The 21,113-nt window shown below is 48.1% G+C and overlaps 1 protein-coding gene across 1 annotated transcript; it reads left to right on the forward strand.

The window, feature by feature from the left end:
- Nucleotides 1–998: 998 nt before the first annotated feature.
- CYP24A1 (cytochrome P450 family 24 subfamily A member 1) lies at nucleotides 999–15,715 on the forward strand (the record flags this gene model as incomplete). Its single annotated transcript, XM_084247041.1, has 11 exons — nucleotides 999–1,256; nucleotides 1,433–1,623; nucleotides 2,771–2,864; nucleotides 4,806–4,902; nucleotides 7,418–7,509; nucleotides 8,162–8,273; nucleotides 9,853–9,998; nucleotides 13,381–13,547; nucleotides 14,757–14,835; nucleotides 15,315–15,512; nucleotides 15,605–15,715. The coding sequence occupies 11 exons, from the start codon at nucleotides 999–1,001 to the stop codon at nucleotides 15,713–15,715; spliced, it is 1,545 nt and encodes a 514-aa protein (XP_084103167.1).
- Nucleotides 15,716–21,113: the final 5,398 nt, after the last annotated feature.

Below are 21,113 nucleotides of genomic sequence, written 5' to 3' on the forward strand. Positions count from 1 at the left end.
CCTCAAAAGGCAGCTGCAGATGAGGCTGTGGGCGAAGCGTCACTGCACGAACCATGACACTCTAGCCCCCCAAAACGAAGCATCGGGGAGCAAATCTCTCACACGCCCTTGGCCTGGCCCAAAGGCGCAGAGCCCCCCTGGGGTGCACCTCAGTTAGTATCCAACGGCCCCTGCCTCCGGGCGCCCAGAAAGGCAACTTTTCTCCCAAGGAGTCAGCCCGGGGCCAATCCGGGCTCGGGGTCCCTGCGGGCGCCCCAGCACCCGGCGCTCACCCGGCCCTCGCCCGCCCGGGCCGCGCTTGTGCCAGCGCCTGCGGCCGCCTCCGCGAGCCCGGCCCGGCTGGAAGGGCGGAGGCGCCCGGCGCACCCGCTGACCTCCCGGGCCGCGCGCCTCCCGCGGCTTATCTGCGGGTGGAGCCGGCGCGCCCGCCCCGAGAGCGCGCGCGGGTCACCCGAGGCCCCGGCGCCCTCGCTCACCTCGCTGACTCCATCCCGTCTGCACCCGCCGCCCCGGGACCCGCGCCCCTCCGCCCCGCTCGGCGTGCCCATTGGCCACCCTGGGCGCGCCCGGTCTCCATAAATGCGTGGTCCCGGCATGGAGCGGGCCGGGAGGCGAGCCGGCGCCCGAGCATCTCCTCTGCGCTCCCTGCACCCCCGCCTCTCGGCGCCGGACCTGGCGGTCAGACTCTCGGACCCACAGGCGCACCCGCAGCCCTTCCTTCCATCTTCCCAGGGACACCCCCTCCCAGCTGCACCTCTGCAGCGCCGCCGGCCAACTTTCTCCCGGCCCCGCGCGCCGAGGCGGCCGCACAGCGCAGCGCCCAGCATCCTCGGGGGGGACCCTTGCTCTGTCTCTCCTCTGCCTCGCGCATCCCTCCTGCGGGTCCTCTTCGCCTCTCTCTCCACCAGCGTCGAGCCCCAAGTCCGGCCAGCGCCTCTGTCGCCATCTCGCCCTGCCTGTCCCCGCGCATTCCCGCGCGCCAGGTGTCCCCCGCTGCCATGAGCTCCCCCGTCTGTAGGAGTAGCTCCCTGGCCACCTTCCTAAGGCCCCTGCGCAGCCTGGGGCGGTCCCCCAGACCTGTGACGTTTTCAGCTTGCAAGCCCCCCAGGCCGCGGGGGCTGCGCGTCTGCCCGACGGCGGGACCAGGCGATGCGCAGAGCGCGGCCGCCCTGCCCGGCCCCACCAACTGGCCGCTCCTGGGCAGCCTGCCGGAGATTCTCTGGAAAGGGGGGCTCAAAAGACAGCACGACACGCTGGTGAGTGCCTCGTCGCGCCTCAGTTCCCTCTCCCCTTCCTGCGTGGCGCGCCAAGCCCTCCGCAGGCGCGCGCCCGGGGCGCCCGGGGCGCTCGGGTGTCCCGGCCGCGGGCTCTCCGGGAGCAGCGGGCGGAGGAGCGAGCCGCGCTGACTCCGCGCCGTGCCCGCCCGCGGCAGGCCCAGTACCACAAGAAGTACGGCAAGATTTTCCGCATGAAGTTGGGGTCCTTCGACTCGGTGCACCTGGGCTCGCCGTGCCTGCTGGAAGCGCTGTACCGCGCCGAGAGCGCGCACCCCCAGCGGCTGGAGATCAAGCCCTGGAAGGCGTATCGCGACTATCGCCAGGAGGGCTACGGGCTGCTGATCCTGTGAGTCCAGGGGGCCGCATGGGGGCCCGGGGCGTGGCCGGATGCCTAGGAAATTAAGAATCGGCAGGACTTGGGTGGGGTCCTGCGGTTGGCCCTTCTTGGCCAGGCCGAACGTGAGAGCAGTCGGGGGCTTTTGCGGGAGACTGGGGCTGGGGGTGGGGACGGGGGCGAACTGTCCTGGCCCCCAGCACCTGCCTTCTCTCTGACAACCCGCAAGGCGAAGAAATGCCAGAAAGCGCCCCGCTCTTGGGCAGAACAAAGTTGGGAAGTCAGTGCGCCAGGCACCAACAAAAGTACCCCTTAATTCTCTGTGGCCCCGCTGTTAAGCTCAAACACGAGAAAGCCTCTGCTTTTGCTAGTGGCCTTCCTTTCTGGAGGGGGAGAGCGGGTTTGTGACCTAGGGCCACTTGGAAAGGTGGGATAAAGAGAGGCGCCAGGATAGTGTTTTTCATGGATAAATGTTATACTGTGATGTGATTCCTCTGCTCTTGCGTTAGCAGCATCAAATAAGCCAGCGCTTTTGTTTGCACCGATTATAATGCCTAATAGCTGTGTTTCCCAGGATGTAATTTCTGGCCTCAGAATCCACAGTGACGCGTGATGAATCCCACTCCCTGTGGGCGGCTGTGGGGCAAGTGCATGGGGGTGCAGGGGGGCAGCAGGCTTTTTGCAACCCCAACTAGCTCACTCTGGATGTCATTTGGAGACCATGGCAACATCCTAAATTTTAGGAGGTTGGTGATTGTAACTTTCAACCCAAGTCAATGGATGGAAAGAAGATTTTATCTCTAATCCATCCAGGTTACAGGTGAGGGGTTGCCCACATGCTCTGACTGCAGGGAATTGGGGCTCTGACTTCCCAGCTCAACCCCAGCAAGGGCACCTCAAAAAGCCCTGACTGCAAATGATGAGGGCGTCACCTTTCTGGCATAATCTTTGGCTGAGAAAAAGGGTGTTTTTCGTTATGTCATTTAACCAGCCCCAAATATTCCAGTGCTAATATTCAGGGGCGATTTCTTGGCACAATTCTCAGTGTGCATTTGATGATCCAGTTTGATATAGTTCATACAGTGAGCGCTAACAGCATCTTTGCTTCTCCCTCTTTCCCTTCCACTGTGCACTGAGTGTAATTCTGCTTCTCCTCCAGGGAAGGGGAAGACTGGCAGAGGGTCCGGAGCGCCTTTCAAAAGAAGCTGATGAAACCAGTAGAAATTATGAAGCTGGACAACAAAATCAATGAGGTCTGTGCATGGGGGCCAGCTTTCCTGGGTCTTTTGGGGAAGGGGAGATGTTTATGGAGCTTCAAGTCATCCCTACAAAGTGCAGAGGGGAAAACAGGCAAGTTAGTGATTCAGGGATCTTTCTAGACCTTTCTAGACTTTTCCTCTATACCACAAAAGTTGTGTGTTGTGCTTGTGTTTCATATATATATATATATATATATATTTATGTATATATATTCTTCTGTCTTTAAAGGGAAGCAATTCTGAACCATGCTAAAACATGGATAAACTCCCCAACATCCATAGTCCTCCCACCTCACCTTCCTTTAAAAAAAACAAAACAAAAACATTGCTGTCTATGCATATTTTGATATTCCAAATCTTGAATATGAGCCTCAGCCTTCTGTCTCCTACCTATCTAATGCAACTATGCCATTTTATTTCCTTAAGCTTCAGTTTCCAATTTATAAAATGGGAGTAACAATTCTCACTCCAGAGGCTTGCTGAGGACTAAATGAAATCATGCTCATGGAGTTCCTTGGTATCTGAACTGGGTTTTGCAGGATGAGTAGGAGTCTGCAAGGCAGAGAAGGTGGAGAAAAGGCACTCAGGGAAAATGGCCTGATAAAAATAAGGAGGCACGAAATGACATGGTGTGTGCAGAGAATAGCGTATACAGTACATGTACTGAAGGGAGGCTTTCTTTTAAATGATGCTGGACAGTTCTTTTAACAGTCTTTTTGCCCACTGCTAAGATACTTAGACATTAACCTTCAGCCAACAGGGGACCAAAGGAGGAGGGTTTAAGCAGATAGTAATGTCTTTTTTATTTCTATTCACTCTGGGTGTTTACTTTGAACTGAACTTGAACCCAGATAGGATCATACAGGTGAAATATCGCAAACCCAGGAGGTTCCAGGGGCCAAGAAATTAATGTAAGTGTATAAGGCAGGTCCAGTGGAGTTTCAGCAAACAGAAGCGTGACTTTTCTAGAGGGGACAGCCACCCTGGCAAATGACTGTCTCATGGGAGTACAGACCTGGTGTCATCAGATCTTGTCATTATTATTATTATTACTATTATGACAAATAGTGGAAAATGCATCCATTTATGTGAAATCTCTGGATTTTTCAATGGTAACAAATTTAAAGTAGTCTTTACTCTAATACGCTGTGTGGGCAGGTGAAACATTTCCACTTGTAGTCATGTACCCTGTATTTCAGGCCCCAGACTGGCCGCTTTTCATGTATGTATGCAAGGGCAACAGCCTTAACCTTTCTTGAAGCCTCAGTTTTCTACCTGTTACCTGTCTGGCTCACCTAGTTATGGTGAGGATCAGATAAAATAACCCACTTTGGATGGTTCTTAGTGCCAGGAAAGGTTGTTAAATGTGAGGCCTTCATCATTGAAAACCCCAATTTTGGAAACTGGCCTCTAGAGGTTTTATGTAACTAGTCCAAAGTCATCGAGCTATTTAGTGAGGAATCTACATCTAGCATTTGTGGATTTCTTGGCTCTAAGTTCAACATGGTTAGCACAGTTACAACCAATATGGAGAGGTTTGCTTGCCCAGATAGGAAAGGGGCAGACCTCAGGCCACTTACGGCATCGGAGTCCTTGAGCTGTCCTGCCAACAAGGACCCTGGCCTGGCCCGTTCCTCCTTCCCCGGTTTACTCTCCATTTCTATTAGAAGAAATGTTTGCCTTTTCTTAAATTTGGATCAGAAGCTGAAACTTGAACTTCAGGGTGGCTCCAGCAGGAAAAGCAGAGAGAATAGCCCAGAATAAGGGTATTAGGGCATGAGGTGAGCTCCCAGGGAGAATATAGAATCAGGGTTGCTTACAGCCAATAGGATGACACGCAGGGAATACACTGAATAGCAAAACCTGAAGTTTGCTTCCCGAGCTTAAGCTTCTGTCCTCTTCCAATGGTGTCTTTTGTGATCTCTTTCTTTTAAGGTCTTGGCTGATTTTATGGACAGACTAGATGAGCTCTGTGATGAACGAGGCTGTGTTGAAGATTTATACAGTGAACTGAACAAGTGGTCATTTGAAAGTAAGTCATCTTCCTGGTCTCATTTTGACGTGATTTGGTGAGTGACTTTGAGGCTACAATTCAGAAGTCAACAACTTGGTAAAAACCATACACTACATTGACAGTAATGGGGCAAAGAGGATGAAAGACCAGTAGGGGGCATTTTCATGCATCCAGGCACTTAAGTTATGCCTTGCAAAATGAATCGTTTGTGTGGAGTCCTTCAGCAAACATGCGTCATACATCTGCTATGTCCCAGGCACTCTGGATGATGCCAGGGAGTAGAGAGGACTCCCCAGGATGGAAGCTTTTGTTGGGACCTGTCTCCCCCATCAGCACAACCCCACTTGAAAGGTGTGGTCCATTATGTTAGCACATTAGAGAGCCCCGTGCAAATAAGAAATCCTTGGACGAGGTTAAGGGAAAGAAGAGACAAAATGATCACAAGGGAGGACAAAGTGCATGCTTTAGAAATGGTTCCCCAATGCCTAGAAGAAGTATTGAATGCATTCGTTGCAAGTTAAAAATTTGACTACAGTGGTTTAAAAGTGCCTGGCATTTTCAGAAGCCCTGAGCTGGCACACAGTGAGAGCAGTGGGCACCGGAGCTCACTTGGTCTGTTTGCTCCTCCATCTTAGCTTGTTGGCTTGTTGCAAAAAGGCTGCTGGCTCTCCTGGCCTCACCTCTGCATTCTAGGCAAGAAGGCAAGAGGGTGCCAGCAAAAGTGAATTCCCTTTGGTTTCACTGGCCAGACCTGGGTTGCGGCCACTCTGGCTGCTACAAGGATGTGAGCACAGAGGCGTCCTCCGAGCCTTAGGTCACCCCGAGTTGCCCCTGAGAACAGGTGTGCTGACTCCCTGAACAAAAGTGTGGTTCTCTAGGGAAGAGATGAGGGGGAAGGAGCTCTGTGACCAGCCATGCCCGTTCCATGACACCAATGCTGAACTCTGACGAAAGCAGAGCATTTAGGAGAGACGCTTGAATGGATAAAAATGGCTACATTTACACTGTGGCTCAGTGTAGTGGATCCAGTCAGCAATGTTACCCCCAGAAAATCTGGCAAACTGGACAGTTGTCCCCCTAGGCTGCTCCTATCACACTCCGTATCTTGTGACACCAGAAACTATGGATGGGTTTGTTCTGTGAAGGTCCTGGTGTGACAGGTCCTAAAAAGAAAAAATGTGTGTTGTTGAGCGTGTTTAACTGGGTGAGGCGCTTAGTATTTAGGCTTTTGGGCTTTTCGTAAAGAAGGAAATGCTACCCTAGCGACAGTATGCATCTTGGGACACCATCACGTCTCGAATTTAAGATTTCATGTACTGCTTGACGTCCCTACCTGCTCCCCACATGGTTCAGTAACCTAACATTTCATGAATAACTTCACTGAAGTTTATTACCTCGATGGAAGACCGACACCACCACTGAAATCCAAAGGCAGAAGCACAGCTATAAGTGGGCAATTCACCAAGAAAAAAACAAGTCATTTGTAAATGTTCATTCTTGTGCCCCCCAGAAAATGCCCCAGGGGCTCGTTGTTCATGCCTGGTGGACACAAGCACGGGAAAACCTAGAAAGGCTGAACGGGGACATGGGGCTTTGGAAACAGATAAATATAGCTGGGAAAGCTGGGCATTTGCAGTGGCTGGGCTGGTTGACTCATCTGCACCTCTCAGCTTTGCCACTGCAGAGCCATCGCGTAGCCCCTCGAGCCAGTTTCCCAATCTGTAAAGGGGAGCTCACTGTCTACCTGTCAAAAGGTGGATCACCCCAGAAGCTGGTTCTGGAGTTATCTTTAGGACAGTGGGGGAACATTTTCATGGACAAGTAATAGAGCTCCATGGAACGTTTGCTAACATTCTCTGGGATGTTCATGCCATGATGATTGGGGAGGAAATCATCTTTACTCTCAGGAGACTGGTTTTTGCACTTGAGTGTGAGGCATCATGGGAACTGAAAGTTATTTTCAACGACACTCACACTTGTGTGCACACACAGGGACCGCGTGACAATGTCAGTGGGGGCCGCCTCTGAGTTTCCCTGAAAGGGGGGACCACTCAGACTGTTCTTCCCATTTTGTTCTAGTTAAAATATTTTAAAGCAAAAAGTTGGGAATTTTATTTTTTGAAAGGTTGTGCCTTGGGAAATTGATGCAATGGGGAAAAACACACGGGAGGTTCTGGCCCGGCTGCTGGCACAGCACCTGGCTCCTTGCCCTTCCTCCTCTCAGGGCCTCTCACCTGCCCTCGGGCAACTGAACCCCGTAGGTGACTTTAGTGAAACAGCTGAGTCACTCAGGGCTGACCACAGGGCACCTTTGCCAGGGCCCCTGGGCTCCGTGTGGCCGGGATGACTGAGGGCGGACGGGTCATTTCTGATCAGGGGAATCCTCAGACCTGGAAATCATTTCTCCAAAGAGCAGCGAGTGTTCCCCCACCTTTACCTTCGACGCGGGTTAGACAAGCCCGTTCTGAATGGAGGCGCAGCAGCCGGCTAGCCACCGCCTCGGCCTGAGAGGGTCGGTTCTGTCACTTAACAGGTATCTGCCTGGTCCTCTACGAGAAGAGATTTGGACTCCTGCAGAGGAACACGGGGGACGAAGCTTTGAACTTCATCCTGGCCATCAAAACAGTGAGCATCCCGGGGAGGGGGCAGCTGCCCACTGACCCTGGATTGACCTTGACACACGGACAGCACCCTGGGTCCCGAGAACAGCACACACAGGCTTGTGCTGTGCTGTGTTCATTTTCACATGTTGGGTGTTTTCAGGCATGACTATGCGCATGTGCACAAATAATAAAGCACGTTCAATCATTACTTGTTTAGGCAAAGTGAAGCAGATATTTCAATCGAAGGTCACGTGGTTAGAGAGGCTGTTTTTAAAAAGAGTCCCAATGCGTTCGATTTAAAATTTTTGAATGGCCTGAGTCGCGTGTGGTTATGGTGGATGATGTGAAATTGGTTTAGGAATGACTGAAGTTTGGAAATAGAAGCGCATATGAAAGTTACACTTTTCCTCTTTTTTTTTTTTTTTTTTTTAACATTAGGGTCATCAGATCAAGTATTTTATGAAACACAGCCAGGGGCAAACAGCCCAAGGCGATATTAAAGGCATCCCTGGGGCGGAGGTGGGGACCCCTTCCAGCACTGGGGGGAAGGCTGGGTGTCCCCTGAATGCTGCCTCTGGGGAAGCACAGGGGGCTTGTTTACAACAGTCCCCTGCAGAGGGAAGTTACCTGGGGACGGGCAGAACTAAGATGAACGTTGTCTCTGTTCCTCTCAGATGATGAGCACATTTGGGAGGTTGATGGTGACCCCAGTCGAGCTGCACCAGAGGCTCAACACCAGAGTGTGGCAGGCCCACACGCAGGCCTGGGACACCATCTTCAAGTCAGGTAAGAGCCAGAGCGCCTGCCACCCTGGTGGAGCTGCTGCGGGAGGGCCTAGTGCCATGTCCACTGGGCCCCGGAGGCAGTGGCTCCTACTGATTCCTTTGGGCTCTGCCCACACATGAGATTGGGATCTCCTGGTGCAGGCCCTGGCAGAGGCAGCTTTCTGTCGTCTTCTTGGAGAACTGGGAGTGATTCAAAGCAGGGGTTGAAGAGTCAGAGATTCCTGAGTTCAAGTCCCACCTCTGCCATCAAGATGGCGACCTGACCAAATGCTCCTTATGATCCTCAATTAACCGGTCTTTAAAATAGGCTTTGATGAATAACAGCAAGAATAGTAAAATAGTGCCTACCTCAATGCAGTTTTTTTCGAGGCCTAATATAGATGACATAAAATCCTTGTATATCACGGTAGCTCAAGGTGTCAGAGCTATTTCTGCTCATTATGGAGAAAATACTTGGTGCTATGCACTATCATGTGATTCTATATATATTATAGACAGCAAATATAACATCTATTATAAATGATAAGTAACACACATGTATTATATTATGCACACACACTCATTTAATTCTCACCAAAACCTGCCCTTTAAGATTGGTAGCCCTGGGCCTCCCCGGTGGTGCGGCGGTTGAGTGCTGGGCTGCAAAGCTGCCCGCAGCCTCTGCAGTGCCAGTTCTATCCCCAGCCACCAGGCGAGGGTCCCACATGGCGCGCAGACCTCTCCTGCCGCCTGCTGCTCCCCTCAGCAGTTTATTTCAGTCCTTCTGCCTGCTCTGCTCCCCGCTCTGGCTCTGGTGAATTCTCTCACCCTCCCGCGCTTCTGACTGTACCCAAGTGCTTATATAAATAAATCTTTTTAAATAATAAATAAAAGATTGGTAGCCCTGAGGGACGGAACTGAGATCCACGAAAACTCAACTTCCTACGGTTACACGCTAACGGGGATGCCGAGGGACAATCCCAGAAGCTGGGACTCTAATCGCTTGTGTGTGCTGCAGGCTTGTCATTGCTGCCCCGGCCTCTCTTCTTACCTTGTTATTGTGGGGGTGGCTTGTGTCATGGGTGGAAGCGAGTGAGACATGTGCCATACAGATATTAGAAAATTTTGCTATTACTGTAATCGTGCAAACTCACGGCCCTTGTGCGTGTGTGCGTGTGTGTGTGTGTATGTGTATGCATTTGATAATGTTGGGGGGAGATCTCCCCTCTGATACCACCTAGATTTGGGAGCCAAACCCCACTTTGCCTACCTTAGCGAGCACATCAGCTGGACTCCAGGGTCTGGATCCAAGTTCTGATTCTGAGAGGTGTATCCTACCTCGGTCTCATGCTCGCCTTACGCAAGCATCTGCATTTTAAGATGCCCGGCTGTTGCTTGAGCACCTACAGCTTTAACAAGCCCTGCTCCTGCGGGCATTGCTGGATCCCTGCCAACTCACCCTGCAAAGCAAGATTAGTGTATCTAACAAATCAGGTGAGGTCCCCTGAAGCCCTTAGATGTTGCAGGGAAGATGTGATGGCAGGTACTTTCCTCATCCTTATTCTCCCCTGACTTCTTTGCCTTTGTCTCTCCTCCGATAGTCAAATCTTGCATCGACAACCGGTTAGAGAAATATTCCGAGCGCCCTACTGAAGACTTCCTCTGTGACATTTATCACCGCAGTCAGCTTTCAAAGAAGGAATTGTATGCATCGGTCACGGAGCTGCAGCTGGCTGCTGTGGAGACGGTAAGGGTGGGCCTGACTGTCCTTTGCTAAATAAACTGTAAGTTCTTTCTGATGATTCTAAGCAGGCACTCAGCACATCATTTCCAAAAGGATTAACTGAGCACACTTGCTTACCATAAAAAAGAAACAAAAGCCTCCATGGTAGGTAATGCAGGAGCTCCAAGGACAGACCTTTGTGTTGAGATGTGATAGGAGGAGAAGCCACGTGCTCCAGTGGTGAAAATCCAGAGCAGGCTATTTGCGAAAGACATGCAAATTGAATATTGCACTTCATAACAAGATGGACAATCTAGATTTTTGACAGTGGAATGGTTTAGGGAGTCACATGTGTTACCCTGAAGTGCCTAATTGGGGCTGTCACTTATTGTAGACATATTGGAATAGTCTTTGCCAGTCCAGTGGTATTTCTTCTGCAGAAACGGTAAACAGAGTGAGTTTGGGAAAGCTTGATTTCAATTTAGATAAAACTGCTCATTTTAAATGCCAAAATTCTGTCCCAAAGTGGTTACTACTCCTAACAGATGCTGAACACAGCCAAAATCCCAACACAAGTACCCACAAGTGTTCCTGTGGTTCTGATGATCCTGATTCATTTTTTTGAGCTATCCTGGGACTGAGCTTAGTGATGGTCCTCGGGGCCACGCTATCTTGCGCCTCCAAATCTCCAAGCAGAATGGAAGCCAGCTCCTTCTTCCCCGGGTTCTCCTTTCCCCAGTGTTTCTTGTCTGAAGAAATTGCAGGGGTTTCTCCTTGGGGGAGAGCCATGTAGACATTTCTCCTCATGCTCCATAAGTCAGAAATGGGGATTCATTTTCCTTCACTCTCCTCTTGAATCTCTTGAGCGGCTTCCCCAAAGGAAGGGAGTAAAAGCTTTGCCTGCAGCCCTGCTCCATTCTTTTCCAACTGGAAAGGCAGCTTCATTCCCCTTGACTTTGTCCTCTGAAGTGTTCCAGAATGTAGAGCAGCATTTCGCACTTAGTAGATGCTCCATACATCCTTGTCTGATGGATAAAAGAATTCAGCAACTGTTGAGTGCCTACTATATGCTCGAGAGAGCACCATGAGCCAGCTCTGCTCTTAGAAGACAAATGCTAGTAGGGAAGACAGATCATAGACAAGTCATCAAGCAGGCAATGAGACAATTTCAGAGAGTGGAGTGGGACATGGAGCCAGCATCAGCATCTCAGAAAGAGATGGAGATAGAGGATCAAGTTCCCTCAAGGGAACGATCCTAAGCTGATTCTGGAATGATGAGGAAGGACCCGCTGTGGGAAGATCTGGTGGAAAGCACTCCAGGTAGAGGAAACAGCACCTGCAAAGGCCCTGGGGCAGAAAGAGGGATGGTGATGGAGAACTAGCAAATGTGATCACAGATGACACTGGAGAAGTCACCACCAGCTCTGTGAATCCCGACCACTCGTGAGGCATTTCTATTTTATTACACCTGCAATGGAAATCACTTAGAGCTTTATAAACCAGGGAGTAACCTGCCTTATAGCAAAAGAGATACATGTTTTGAAAACTGGGTTCTGGTTGAATGGACCCAGAACAAGGGGAGTAGAAGCAAGAAAGCCAGCCAGGATATCCCTCTCCTCTCCAGAGGTCAAGCCAGGATAGTTTGAGGTTTCCCAGGTCACCTTCCCTCCACTCACCCCTGCAGTCACCCTAATAGGTCCAGGCTGTCATATAGGGCTTTGGTGAAAGCTACAGTTATCTGCCTTTTGGAAACTCTAGCCCTCACTTGCGGTAAAGGACCCCACTGATAGGATCGACTGTTACTTTTTTAGTCCTGGCTATTCTGGAAGTCATATTTAGAAAATCAGAGAAATTTGTAAGTGTATCTAATTTGGTGGCTATGCCCTCTTCCTGTTTCGTAAACTGGACCCTGGTAATAATGCCATCCGCAGCTTATTTGCAGCTGAGGCTGCTGGTGGCTGACATGAAGGGGCTGCCTTGAAGGCATCTTCTTCCAAACATAATAAGTGCCACTGGCTCCGAAGCCCCATGCATGACGCTTGTTGTGTAAGCACTTAGCAAAAGCGTCTCCGTGTCTGCAGAGGGAGGACACAAGGACCATTTTAAGGGAGCTAGTGAGCTTAAATTGGCTTTAAAAAGGCCTGAAAAACAAATACATGTGCCCACCAGTGGTGAATATTATGAAGTTAAAAGCTACATTGCTTGCGTCTACCACGATTTTTTCCCCTTCTCATTGCCTTTGGAAAGGAAAGAAAGGATGCCACTTCAAAGCCACGAACCTTTCTCAGAAACTGCAGCTGGCGCCTTGCTGTGTTCAGCTTCATCTCCAAGCCAGCATCCTCCTGGGAGGCCTGAGGGACCCTGCGGCTCAAACACTGGCCGCATAGACAGACAATGCCTTTTTATTTTGTGGTCAATTTGAGGGTGTGGCCCAAAAGCTCTTTCTTTTAAATTCCAGAAATGCAGTTTCATGTCCATTTGCACTGACATTTTTTTTTTTTAACCAAACTCTTGTTAGCAACAATCCTAGGATTTATATATTTCTCTCTTCACTCAATTTTTATATCAATATCTTACACGAAGCCATTTTCAATCAAACTTTTTTGAAGTTCTCTTTTACTTTCATTGTGTCATCTTGACTGAGGGGATATTGGTTTATAACACTGCATATGATTTAGGGATCTATTGGTTTATAACATTGCATATGATTTAGGGATCAGATGTAAGTGACCACCCCACACACACCACCCATAACCCTCTACCAAAGTCCAGGGGTAATTCAGCTTTAAGAACCTTTTGTTGGTGGAAGACTATGGGTACCTGGTGGTGGATGTGGTGGGGGTAACACACACCTGAGGAGGTAGGTTCTCTACCTCTAAACCGTATAAGGTGGTGTAAACCATTGTTAACTCGATACAAGTTTTTTTTAATATAAAAAATGTTCCTTGATAATTATAGGCTCACCTGTTGCTCTAGGTTCCTGGGATCCTTCATCCAGTTCCCCCCAGTGGTAACATCTTGCATAACAATGGAACAGTGAACCAGAAATTGACATGGCTACAAGCCTCCCATCTGATTTTCATCACTTTTACCTGCTGTCATTTGTGTTCAAATGATTTTTGTGGCAAACTATATTGTAAGCATCTTAACCCAGCTGAATATATAAAGGATTCTCTCTTGCTTCCTTCAGTCAATAAGCTATCCTTAATAGATACATCGTGGAAAATAAATCTGACTTTTCACAGATTGTGTTTATTAAAGGCACAGCAGACAGACAGGCATAAACAAGCATTGCTGAGGTATTAGCCAAGCCAGGCTGTGTAGACCCTGCATTTGGTTTGATTCAGACTGGATTTAAGGCAGTTTATTTGCAGAAACTCAACTTTTGTGTCCATTTGACTTTCAGACAGCAAACAGCTTAATGTGGATTCTCTACAATCTATCTCGTAATCACCACGTGCAACAAAAGCTTCTCAAGGAAATTCAGAGGGTGCTGCATGAAAAACAGATGCCTCGGGCAGAGGATTTGAGGAATATGCCATATTTAAAATCCTGTCTGAAAGAATCTATGAGGTGAGAACACTTGCCTCCTGAATGTTAGAAAGCTGTTCTCTTACAAGTTGATTCACAAACATATCAAATCACAGAAAAAGAACCTCAGGACCATATTTCTTATCTGTTACTCATTTCCTGAACATTTGAACAAATTCTGTTAGATCATGGAAGGTCAGTGCCCTCCTTCAATCAGTAATAGTAACGCTCAATGCAGCCTCTAAGTGCTAATTAAGATCGGGGCATGCTTGAAGGACAGGAGATGAGAGCTCAGCAGGGAACCAAGCTATTATGTGATAAGACATAGAGACTGATTTGGTTTTGAGCCTCTGGGAGATGTTATTAGAAAATCCCTATATATCCTTTCTGGAGAGCAAAACCCACAACATCTTAGGAGCAGAAGGAAATAACTAACTTTATGGAGGGCTGACAAGAGAAACCTAGAACAAACATCAGGCTTGAGGGGAAGCATGAAGCACACACGCATTGGTACCTGGACTGAATTTGGGGGACCATACGCAGCATGATGCAGCTTTGGGTGGGGAATCAGCCAGCACAGTCAGATGGTGAACGAAACACCTGATATAAACACCGGGAAGAAAGAAACAGAACTTCTTCCTTAAGAATTGTGGTCATTTTTTGCAACCATCCCAGGCCGGGCAGTTCATTGTTGACTCAGGCAAACGGAAAAGGAATCTCGGAGCCTTAGGTGTATACCTGACGTGCCTTTATCGCTGAAGTGGGGCACTGGGTACACAGGCAGGCAGGCAATGAGACAGAAAGACTGAAAGACCGAATAGCAGCTGAGCCCCTCAAACCCCTTTGTACTGTTCTGTGCCCACAGTCACATGGCTGAGGCTGCAGGGCAGTTTGAGGCCATCTGTTGTTTGCTGAGTGTCCAACAGGTAGAAAACATAACTGATACATTTCAGGGTTATGAGCTGTCTGTTGTTTGGAAGGCAAAAATGCACCTGATTTAACTCATTTTCCTTCCAGCCATGTTGCCTTTTGGAGTATGGATTTGTGCAGCAATTATTTTTTTTCAAAGATTTATTTTATTTATTTATGCATACAAGAGCTGGGGTACAGGCCAGAGGTGCAAGGAGTGAGAGGATTCATCAGAGACAGAGTGGGGAACAGAACAGGCAGTATCTGCATTCCTGTGGACGCTTGAGCTAGAACTGGTATGTACCCTGTCCCCACTTCTCATCTTTGACTTCCTTCCCTCAGGCTTACTCCCAGTGTGCCATTCACCACTCGGACTCTCGACAAGCCCATGGTTCTGGGTGAATATGCCTTGCCCAAAGGAGTAAGTAGAACTTACATCATTTGCAGCTTACAGAGCTTTGAAAGATGCCTGGTCCAAGTAGTCCTCAGGTCTCCCTTGAAATCTTTACCGGGAGAGCCTTCATTTTGGAAATAAATGGGCTGCCATGCAAACCTGACACGTTGCATTGTCAGTACTAGGAGTCACAGCGATGAGACAAGGAGTCCTGGATTCAGGGGTAGCCTTGAGTGAGCCACACAACATCCATGAGCCTGTTTGCACATCTGTAAAATGGGGATAATGAAGAATCTACACCATGGAGTTACAGAGAGAATGTGATAAAATAGCTAAGTTTGTCACCTATATAGGATCTGGGCCATTTCAAGAGCAATACCTGCCGGCCATCATCATCGTTATAAACTGGGGGGTTAAACTTACATTTGCAAGATGATCACTTGTCAATGTCACTCTTCCAACGTTTCCTTCTGTTGTCTTAAACGTGGTTGTGTCTGCCTTTCCAGACAGTGTTGATGCTAAATACCCAGGTGTTGGGATCCCATGAAGAAAGTTTTGAAGATTCAAGTCAGTTTAGACCTGAGCGATGGCTTGAAGACAAGAAAAGGATTAATCCTTTTGCACATCTTCCATTTGGCATTGGGAAAAGGATGTGCGTCGGCCGCCGATTAGCAGAACTCCAGCTCCTGCTCGCTCTTTGCTGGGTAAGATCCTGGCCAGGCTGCTTAGCTGTGTTCTGGGCAGTCCTGCAGGTAGGAGAAGAGGCTGACTCTGCTTCTGTGCCTGTGTGTTCCAGATTGTCCGCAAATACGACATCGTGGCCACAGACCATGAGCCTGTGGAGATGCTGCACATGGGTATCCTAGTGCCCCACCGGAAGCTGCCCATTGCCTTCCGCCAGCGGTAGACCCCCAGGTGGGCATTGGGGGTGTGGCCAGCCAAGGGGTGAGCAGGACTGGTGACTTAGTCAGGCTAGACTCTGAACCCCCAAACAATTACTTAAGCTTCTACCTGTGATGTATTTTCTCTTGTAAAATGAGGACCAAAATAGCATCTGTCCAGAAAGTTGATGTGAATGCTAAATATTTAGCCCAGAAACAGGTGTCAATACATGCTCAGTTAATACTTAAATCTGATTCGATTATTGTTTATGATTATCTGGGGAGAACACACTTTTTCTGTCAACGACCAGTTGGCAATATTTTAGATGTGCTGTGCTGTCAAGAGGAACGCAACAGGTCTACAGCTATTCAACAAATGGACATGTATTTTGGATCTCTGGAATCTGTCCTGAGTGCATACAGCAAACAAAGAAATCTTAATTAAGATTTATTTAATTAAATCTACTAAATCCCGGGTAGATTATTTACGGAAACATACATTATCCTCTAGCCAATCTGTCAAATCGAGGCATCCCAGCAGAGCTGAGATCGAGTCAGGTTATGAAGGAATTCTAGCTTAATTTTGCAGTTCCCAGTCTTTGGTCAGGACAGCAACCACACCTTGGGCAAAAGCCCGTGGCTATTTATGGTTTTAGCAGTTCCTTTTTTACTAGTAATTCCTCTAGTTTAATTTTACGTCTTTCACATGTAATTGTGGTATACTTTGTTTTCCAGATTTTTTTTTTTTATAACTGAGACCAAGAGCAGCAATTTTTAATCTCCTGCAAGATTGGTGCTTATGACTTCTGCATTACCAGAAGAAAGTTTCAAAAAATCAGAGCAAGAATAGCCTATAAAGGACATTTAAGCCCTGATGTTTAATCTTTCGTCTGCACAATTGTTCCAGAAGCCCTATGCCTATATACATGCTGGTCTTTATTAAGATTGTATCTAATAGCAGGTTGAGTGTTGGGGATCAACGCACTCTGAGGTTGTGCCATTGGCGAACCCCTCCTGACTTACAAAAAGTGGTACATGGTCCTGCTTTCTGTAGCATCTCCCCTACATGAAAAGCAGGCTGGACACTTGTGAATTCATTCTGTTCAAGCAGCTACATGTTGCTGTCCATGCCCTATCAAACTCACCTTTTCTTCTTTACTTCTCAAGAGTAAGTTTATATTCCACAATGAAAGACATGTGGCAGCTGAATTAATCATGGCTTGGGGCAATAGTACAATCCATCTGTTGTAACTCTAATATAATATTTGAGAAATTATTTGCTTAATAATGTCAGCAAAGCTAATGTTGGTTAAAGTTATCAGGCCCTGTGAAACTGCATTTTTGCTTGTTGAAATAGAAATAGAACTGGGAAATTAGCCAATACTCTAAGGATTACTTTAAGGAATCCTGAAAGTATTTACTCAATGTATTTTCTTTTGGCATTGAGGAGGGGATCGACCTTTCTAAAACTGTGCAAGTGTGTGTGTGTGTGTGTGTGTGTGTGTGTGTGTGTGAGTGTGTGTGTTCTAATGGTCATTTGCTTAAGTCATTTTAAAAAAATGTATATGACATTTGATTTAGAATCAAATGTCTTAGCTTCTAAACTTCAGACATCCCTTCAAAATTTTCAGTGTAATCCTAAGAAGGTGACTTCCATGCTTTAAATTTCCCATCTGCAGAATGGGGCAGTGGTGAAACATTAACGATATAAACATGTATTATATGATCTGAATTCCTTGGGGAAAAATAATTTCAGAATTGAAAAATACATAGAGAACTATGCAATATTTTCAAAACATTCCCAAAAAGTGTGTTTACATACAATTTATTTGCACATTTTCTACTACTATTTTTCCTAAAAGTGAACTGTATATTTGATAAAGATTTTCCTTTTAAGTTGTATTTTTGCACATTCCTGAAGTTTACATTTCTATCTTTATGTATGAATAAATATGTACATATTGCCAACATTGGTATATACTCTCTCCTTGCTGTGAAATTATTTTCAGAACTATAACTCCACACATTTGTCATGTTTTATTTGTGTCTCTTTTTGAATTCTCTGAAAATAAGAATAAAAGTCTCAAAATATTTGAGAGCTGTTTCTTCTTCATTGTGTTTGTTACAACAAAATTTAAACATTCAAACTTTGTCTTGCTAGAAAATGTTCTTAAGTGCCCTTTTCACAAGTCCTATATCACAAAGTCTGTTTTTACAGAAATCTGGACTTTGATAAAGGTTTTCAGAAAGATAATCGTTTGAATGTCAAAATTATTTCCATTTGTTTGCTGCTGCTGAACTCGTTTTCAAGATCATTTGCTTTTATATCCTGGCTGGCTGCAGCCCGCCCTCCCTGGTTCTCCTCTCCAGTCTCCCCTGACGACCCTCCCTCTCTTCTTGCACACCTGCCCCATCGGTCTGTTCAAAACCCAAACCTGGGCCTCCCTGGTGGTGCAGGGATTAAGTCTCGGCACAATGAAGCTATCAGCATCCTCTGCAGTTGGATCTCCTACCAGGGAGCTGACGCACATGGCGCAGCAGAGTTCTCCTGTCTCCCCGCTGCTCCCCTCAGCAGTGTATTTCAGTAGATCCACCTGTTCTGCTCCCCACTGTCTCTGTAAGTCCTCTCACCCCCCACCCACTGCACCTCTGGCCTGCACCCCAGTCCTTGTATGCATAATCTTAAAAAAAATAAAAATAAAAAATAAATAAACCTGGGTGTGTCTCATCCTTGCTCCAAGGCTTCTTCTCATGGCTCATGTCAATTTCCAGTTCCCTTCACTGGACTTGGGTGTCCTGAAGGGCCAGGTCCCCCGCCCCATACAAGCTAGCCCAATCATCCACCTGAGTGGCCCCAGACTCCAGCCTCATGGCTTCTGCCAGCTTCTTCTCTGCCTTCCTCCTGCTCATGGCCCATCCCTCCTCCTGGAGATTTCTTTCTTTGCCCCCCACTCCTCTCCCTGCTGTTCAGAGGCAGATCCAGCTCCTCTTTCCTTAATCACTCTTATCCTCCCCTCATCCAGGCCCAACCAAGGGCTGGTGCATTGAGGGAGTGACCCCAGGCAGGGGAGACCTGAGGAAGTGGGGCGGCAGGGAAGGGGAGGGAAAGGGATGATTTGGGTAAGTCCAGTCTCAGCCTGGGCTGGGAGATCCCTAGGGAACTGGACAAGCTCCTTCTCCTGTGGCAGGGTCTGGGGCTGCCCCCAGTTGTGGCAGGTGTGGACACTCCCTCTGACTCTTAGTACATCAGACAAATGTCTACTGTGGCCCAAGGGTGGTCTTTGAGAAAGGCTGCCAGGCCGGCCATCAGGAGTGATGCTGGCAAAGCTGGGGCAGGATGCAGAGTGAAAGGTGCAAGGGATCTAGGGGAACCTCAGTCTGCTGCCCCTCCTTCTCTGAGCTAGTCATGGGGGCGGACCTGGACCCACAGGGTCCTCTCAGGGGGATGCCCTGCAGTCCACCCTGCCCCAGGTCTTCAGATTGAACACGTTTAATTGGTCTCCACTGGGAACTCTTTACTGAAATGTAAATAATGTTCCTGATGCTCCTGAGCTGACAGTGGCCTGGGAAGCCACAACCTCCCAAGGTCAAAGTCACGTTGGTGGTAAGTGGCTGAGCAGATCACGAGTGTCAGGCATGACACAGCACCTGTCACACTGGACGCTCAGGCCTCAGACCCCCAAGCTGTCCATAAGAGCACACACCTGTTGTCTCCTTCAAGGCCTGCCCAACTCTTCAGCCTGATGTTTTTGAGACATCAATGAAATAGATTCTGGTTTCCACTAAGTAATAGAAATGAGCCACTCAAATCCTAAGGTCACAAAGATCAGCTCCTCATTGCATCCTAAAGTGACCTGGTGGGCTGGGTCAGAACCACAGAAACAGCAGATAAAAAAAGTAACGGCCACTGTGTTCCTAATGAGAGTCTCAGGACCAGCTCCTCCTTTCTATTTCATCTCAGAGCTTGAGCAGAAAGGTGCTGAGTCTGATTTTGGGTGAGCGTTTAAGTCAGTTTGCCAAATCTTTCCCCAGTTCACTAGCAAGTGACCTGGAAAAAAAATCCACATTAAGGTATTAAAAGGGTTCAAGTGCCGGAAGAGCTTAAAATAGTTAACTCATCAACTAGCCCAGAATGAACTTAGGATAAGCTTGTCTTAGCATGTTTCTTGTTGGAACTGGGGAAAAATAATCAGAAAACAACTGCATTTATAGAAAGGACAATTCCGCTGTACAGTTCAACATCAAACTCTCTGGTAATAAAGGACTGAGGTCGTGATCTGACGCGGCTGGTGAATCACATCTCAGCCTTCGATTTCTTTCTTTTCCTACTTTCAGAAATGTGAGTTTCTCCCAATCTTAAAAATTAATTGTAAAAAATCACTGATAAAATCATACAAACATGGACAATGACTGGCTACATAATTTTCAGGGTATAAAATGAAAATGAGGAGCTCCTTGTAAAAGAAGCAAAAGTTAAGAACTTCATGACAGTGGCACAAAGCATTAAACCAAGTGAAGGCCAGAGGTGCGGGGGTGGGGCATGAGAGGATTCACCAGAGATAGTGGGGAGCAGAACAGGCAGATTGGCTGAAGTACACTGCTGAGGGGAGCAGCGGGGAGACAGGAGAGGTCTGCTGCGCCATGTGGGTCAGCTCCCTGGCCCGGGATCGAACTCGCGCTGTCGTGGCTGCTGATAGGAAGTTAGGTGTGACTCTGGCTTGGAATGCCCCGTGAGGTGAGGGCCAGGTGCTGGCTGGAGCTCCAGCCTTTGGAAAGCTTGACAGAGGCTTGAAAATCCCTCCCAGGAGACGTTGTGAGGGGGCAAGTTGCTGGCCCTTGCCGGCCCCTTATTCCTTGCCGCTTGGGCATCCTCATGAGGCCACTCCACTGAACTCAGGGGACAGCGACCCCCTGGGAAGGGCAATCCAAGAAAGAGCAAGGCACAGGACATGGCCTTTAGTGCAGGAGCACAGACGCCACACAGCTTCTCTCCATAGTATGTGATGGACACACAGGCCTGCCTTGCTCTGCAAAGGAGGGACTAGGCAGGCCTAGAGCACCAAGAGGGGAGAACCACGGGACCATCTTGGAGATTGCCACAAGGGGAGCCTGTGGCAGGAAGCTGATGATTAGAACTCGCTTTTAATGCATAGCAACAGCCACAGGCTTCCCTATTGCCACTGTATAGGTTTGGAGAAGTTAAGAAATTCATCTTAAGTCATCTACCTGGAAAGGGAGAATCTGGACATGAATGGAGATGGGTTTGATGGTAAAACCCCAGGTCTTGAAAACAACATTTTAATCACTTTTTTTCATAGGAATTTTTAAGCAGCATTAAGCAGACCAACCCTGATCTCACGAATCACTCCCTCCAAATCAAGGCTTCTCCGCCTCAGCACTAGCAACATGTAGGGGCCAGTATCT

Source organism: Talpa europaea, assembly GCF_964194135.1.
Source record: "Talpa europaea genome assembly, chromosome: 11".
NCBI classification, from domain to species: Eukaryota; Metazoa; Chordata; class Mammalia; order Eulipotyphla; family Talpidae; genus Talpa; species Talpa europaea.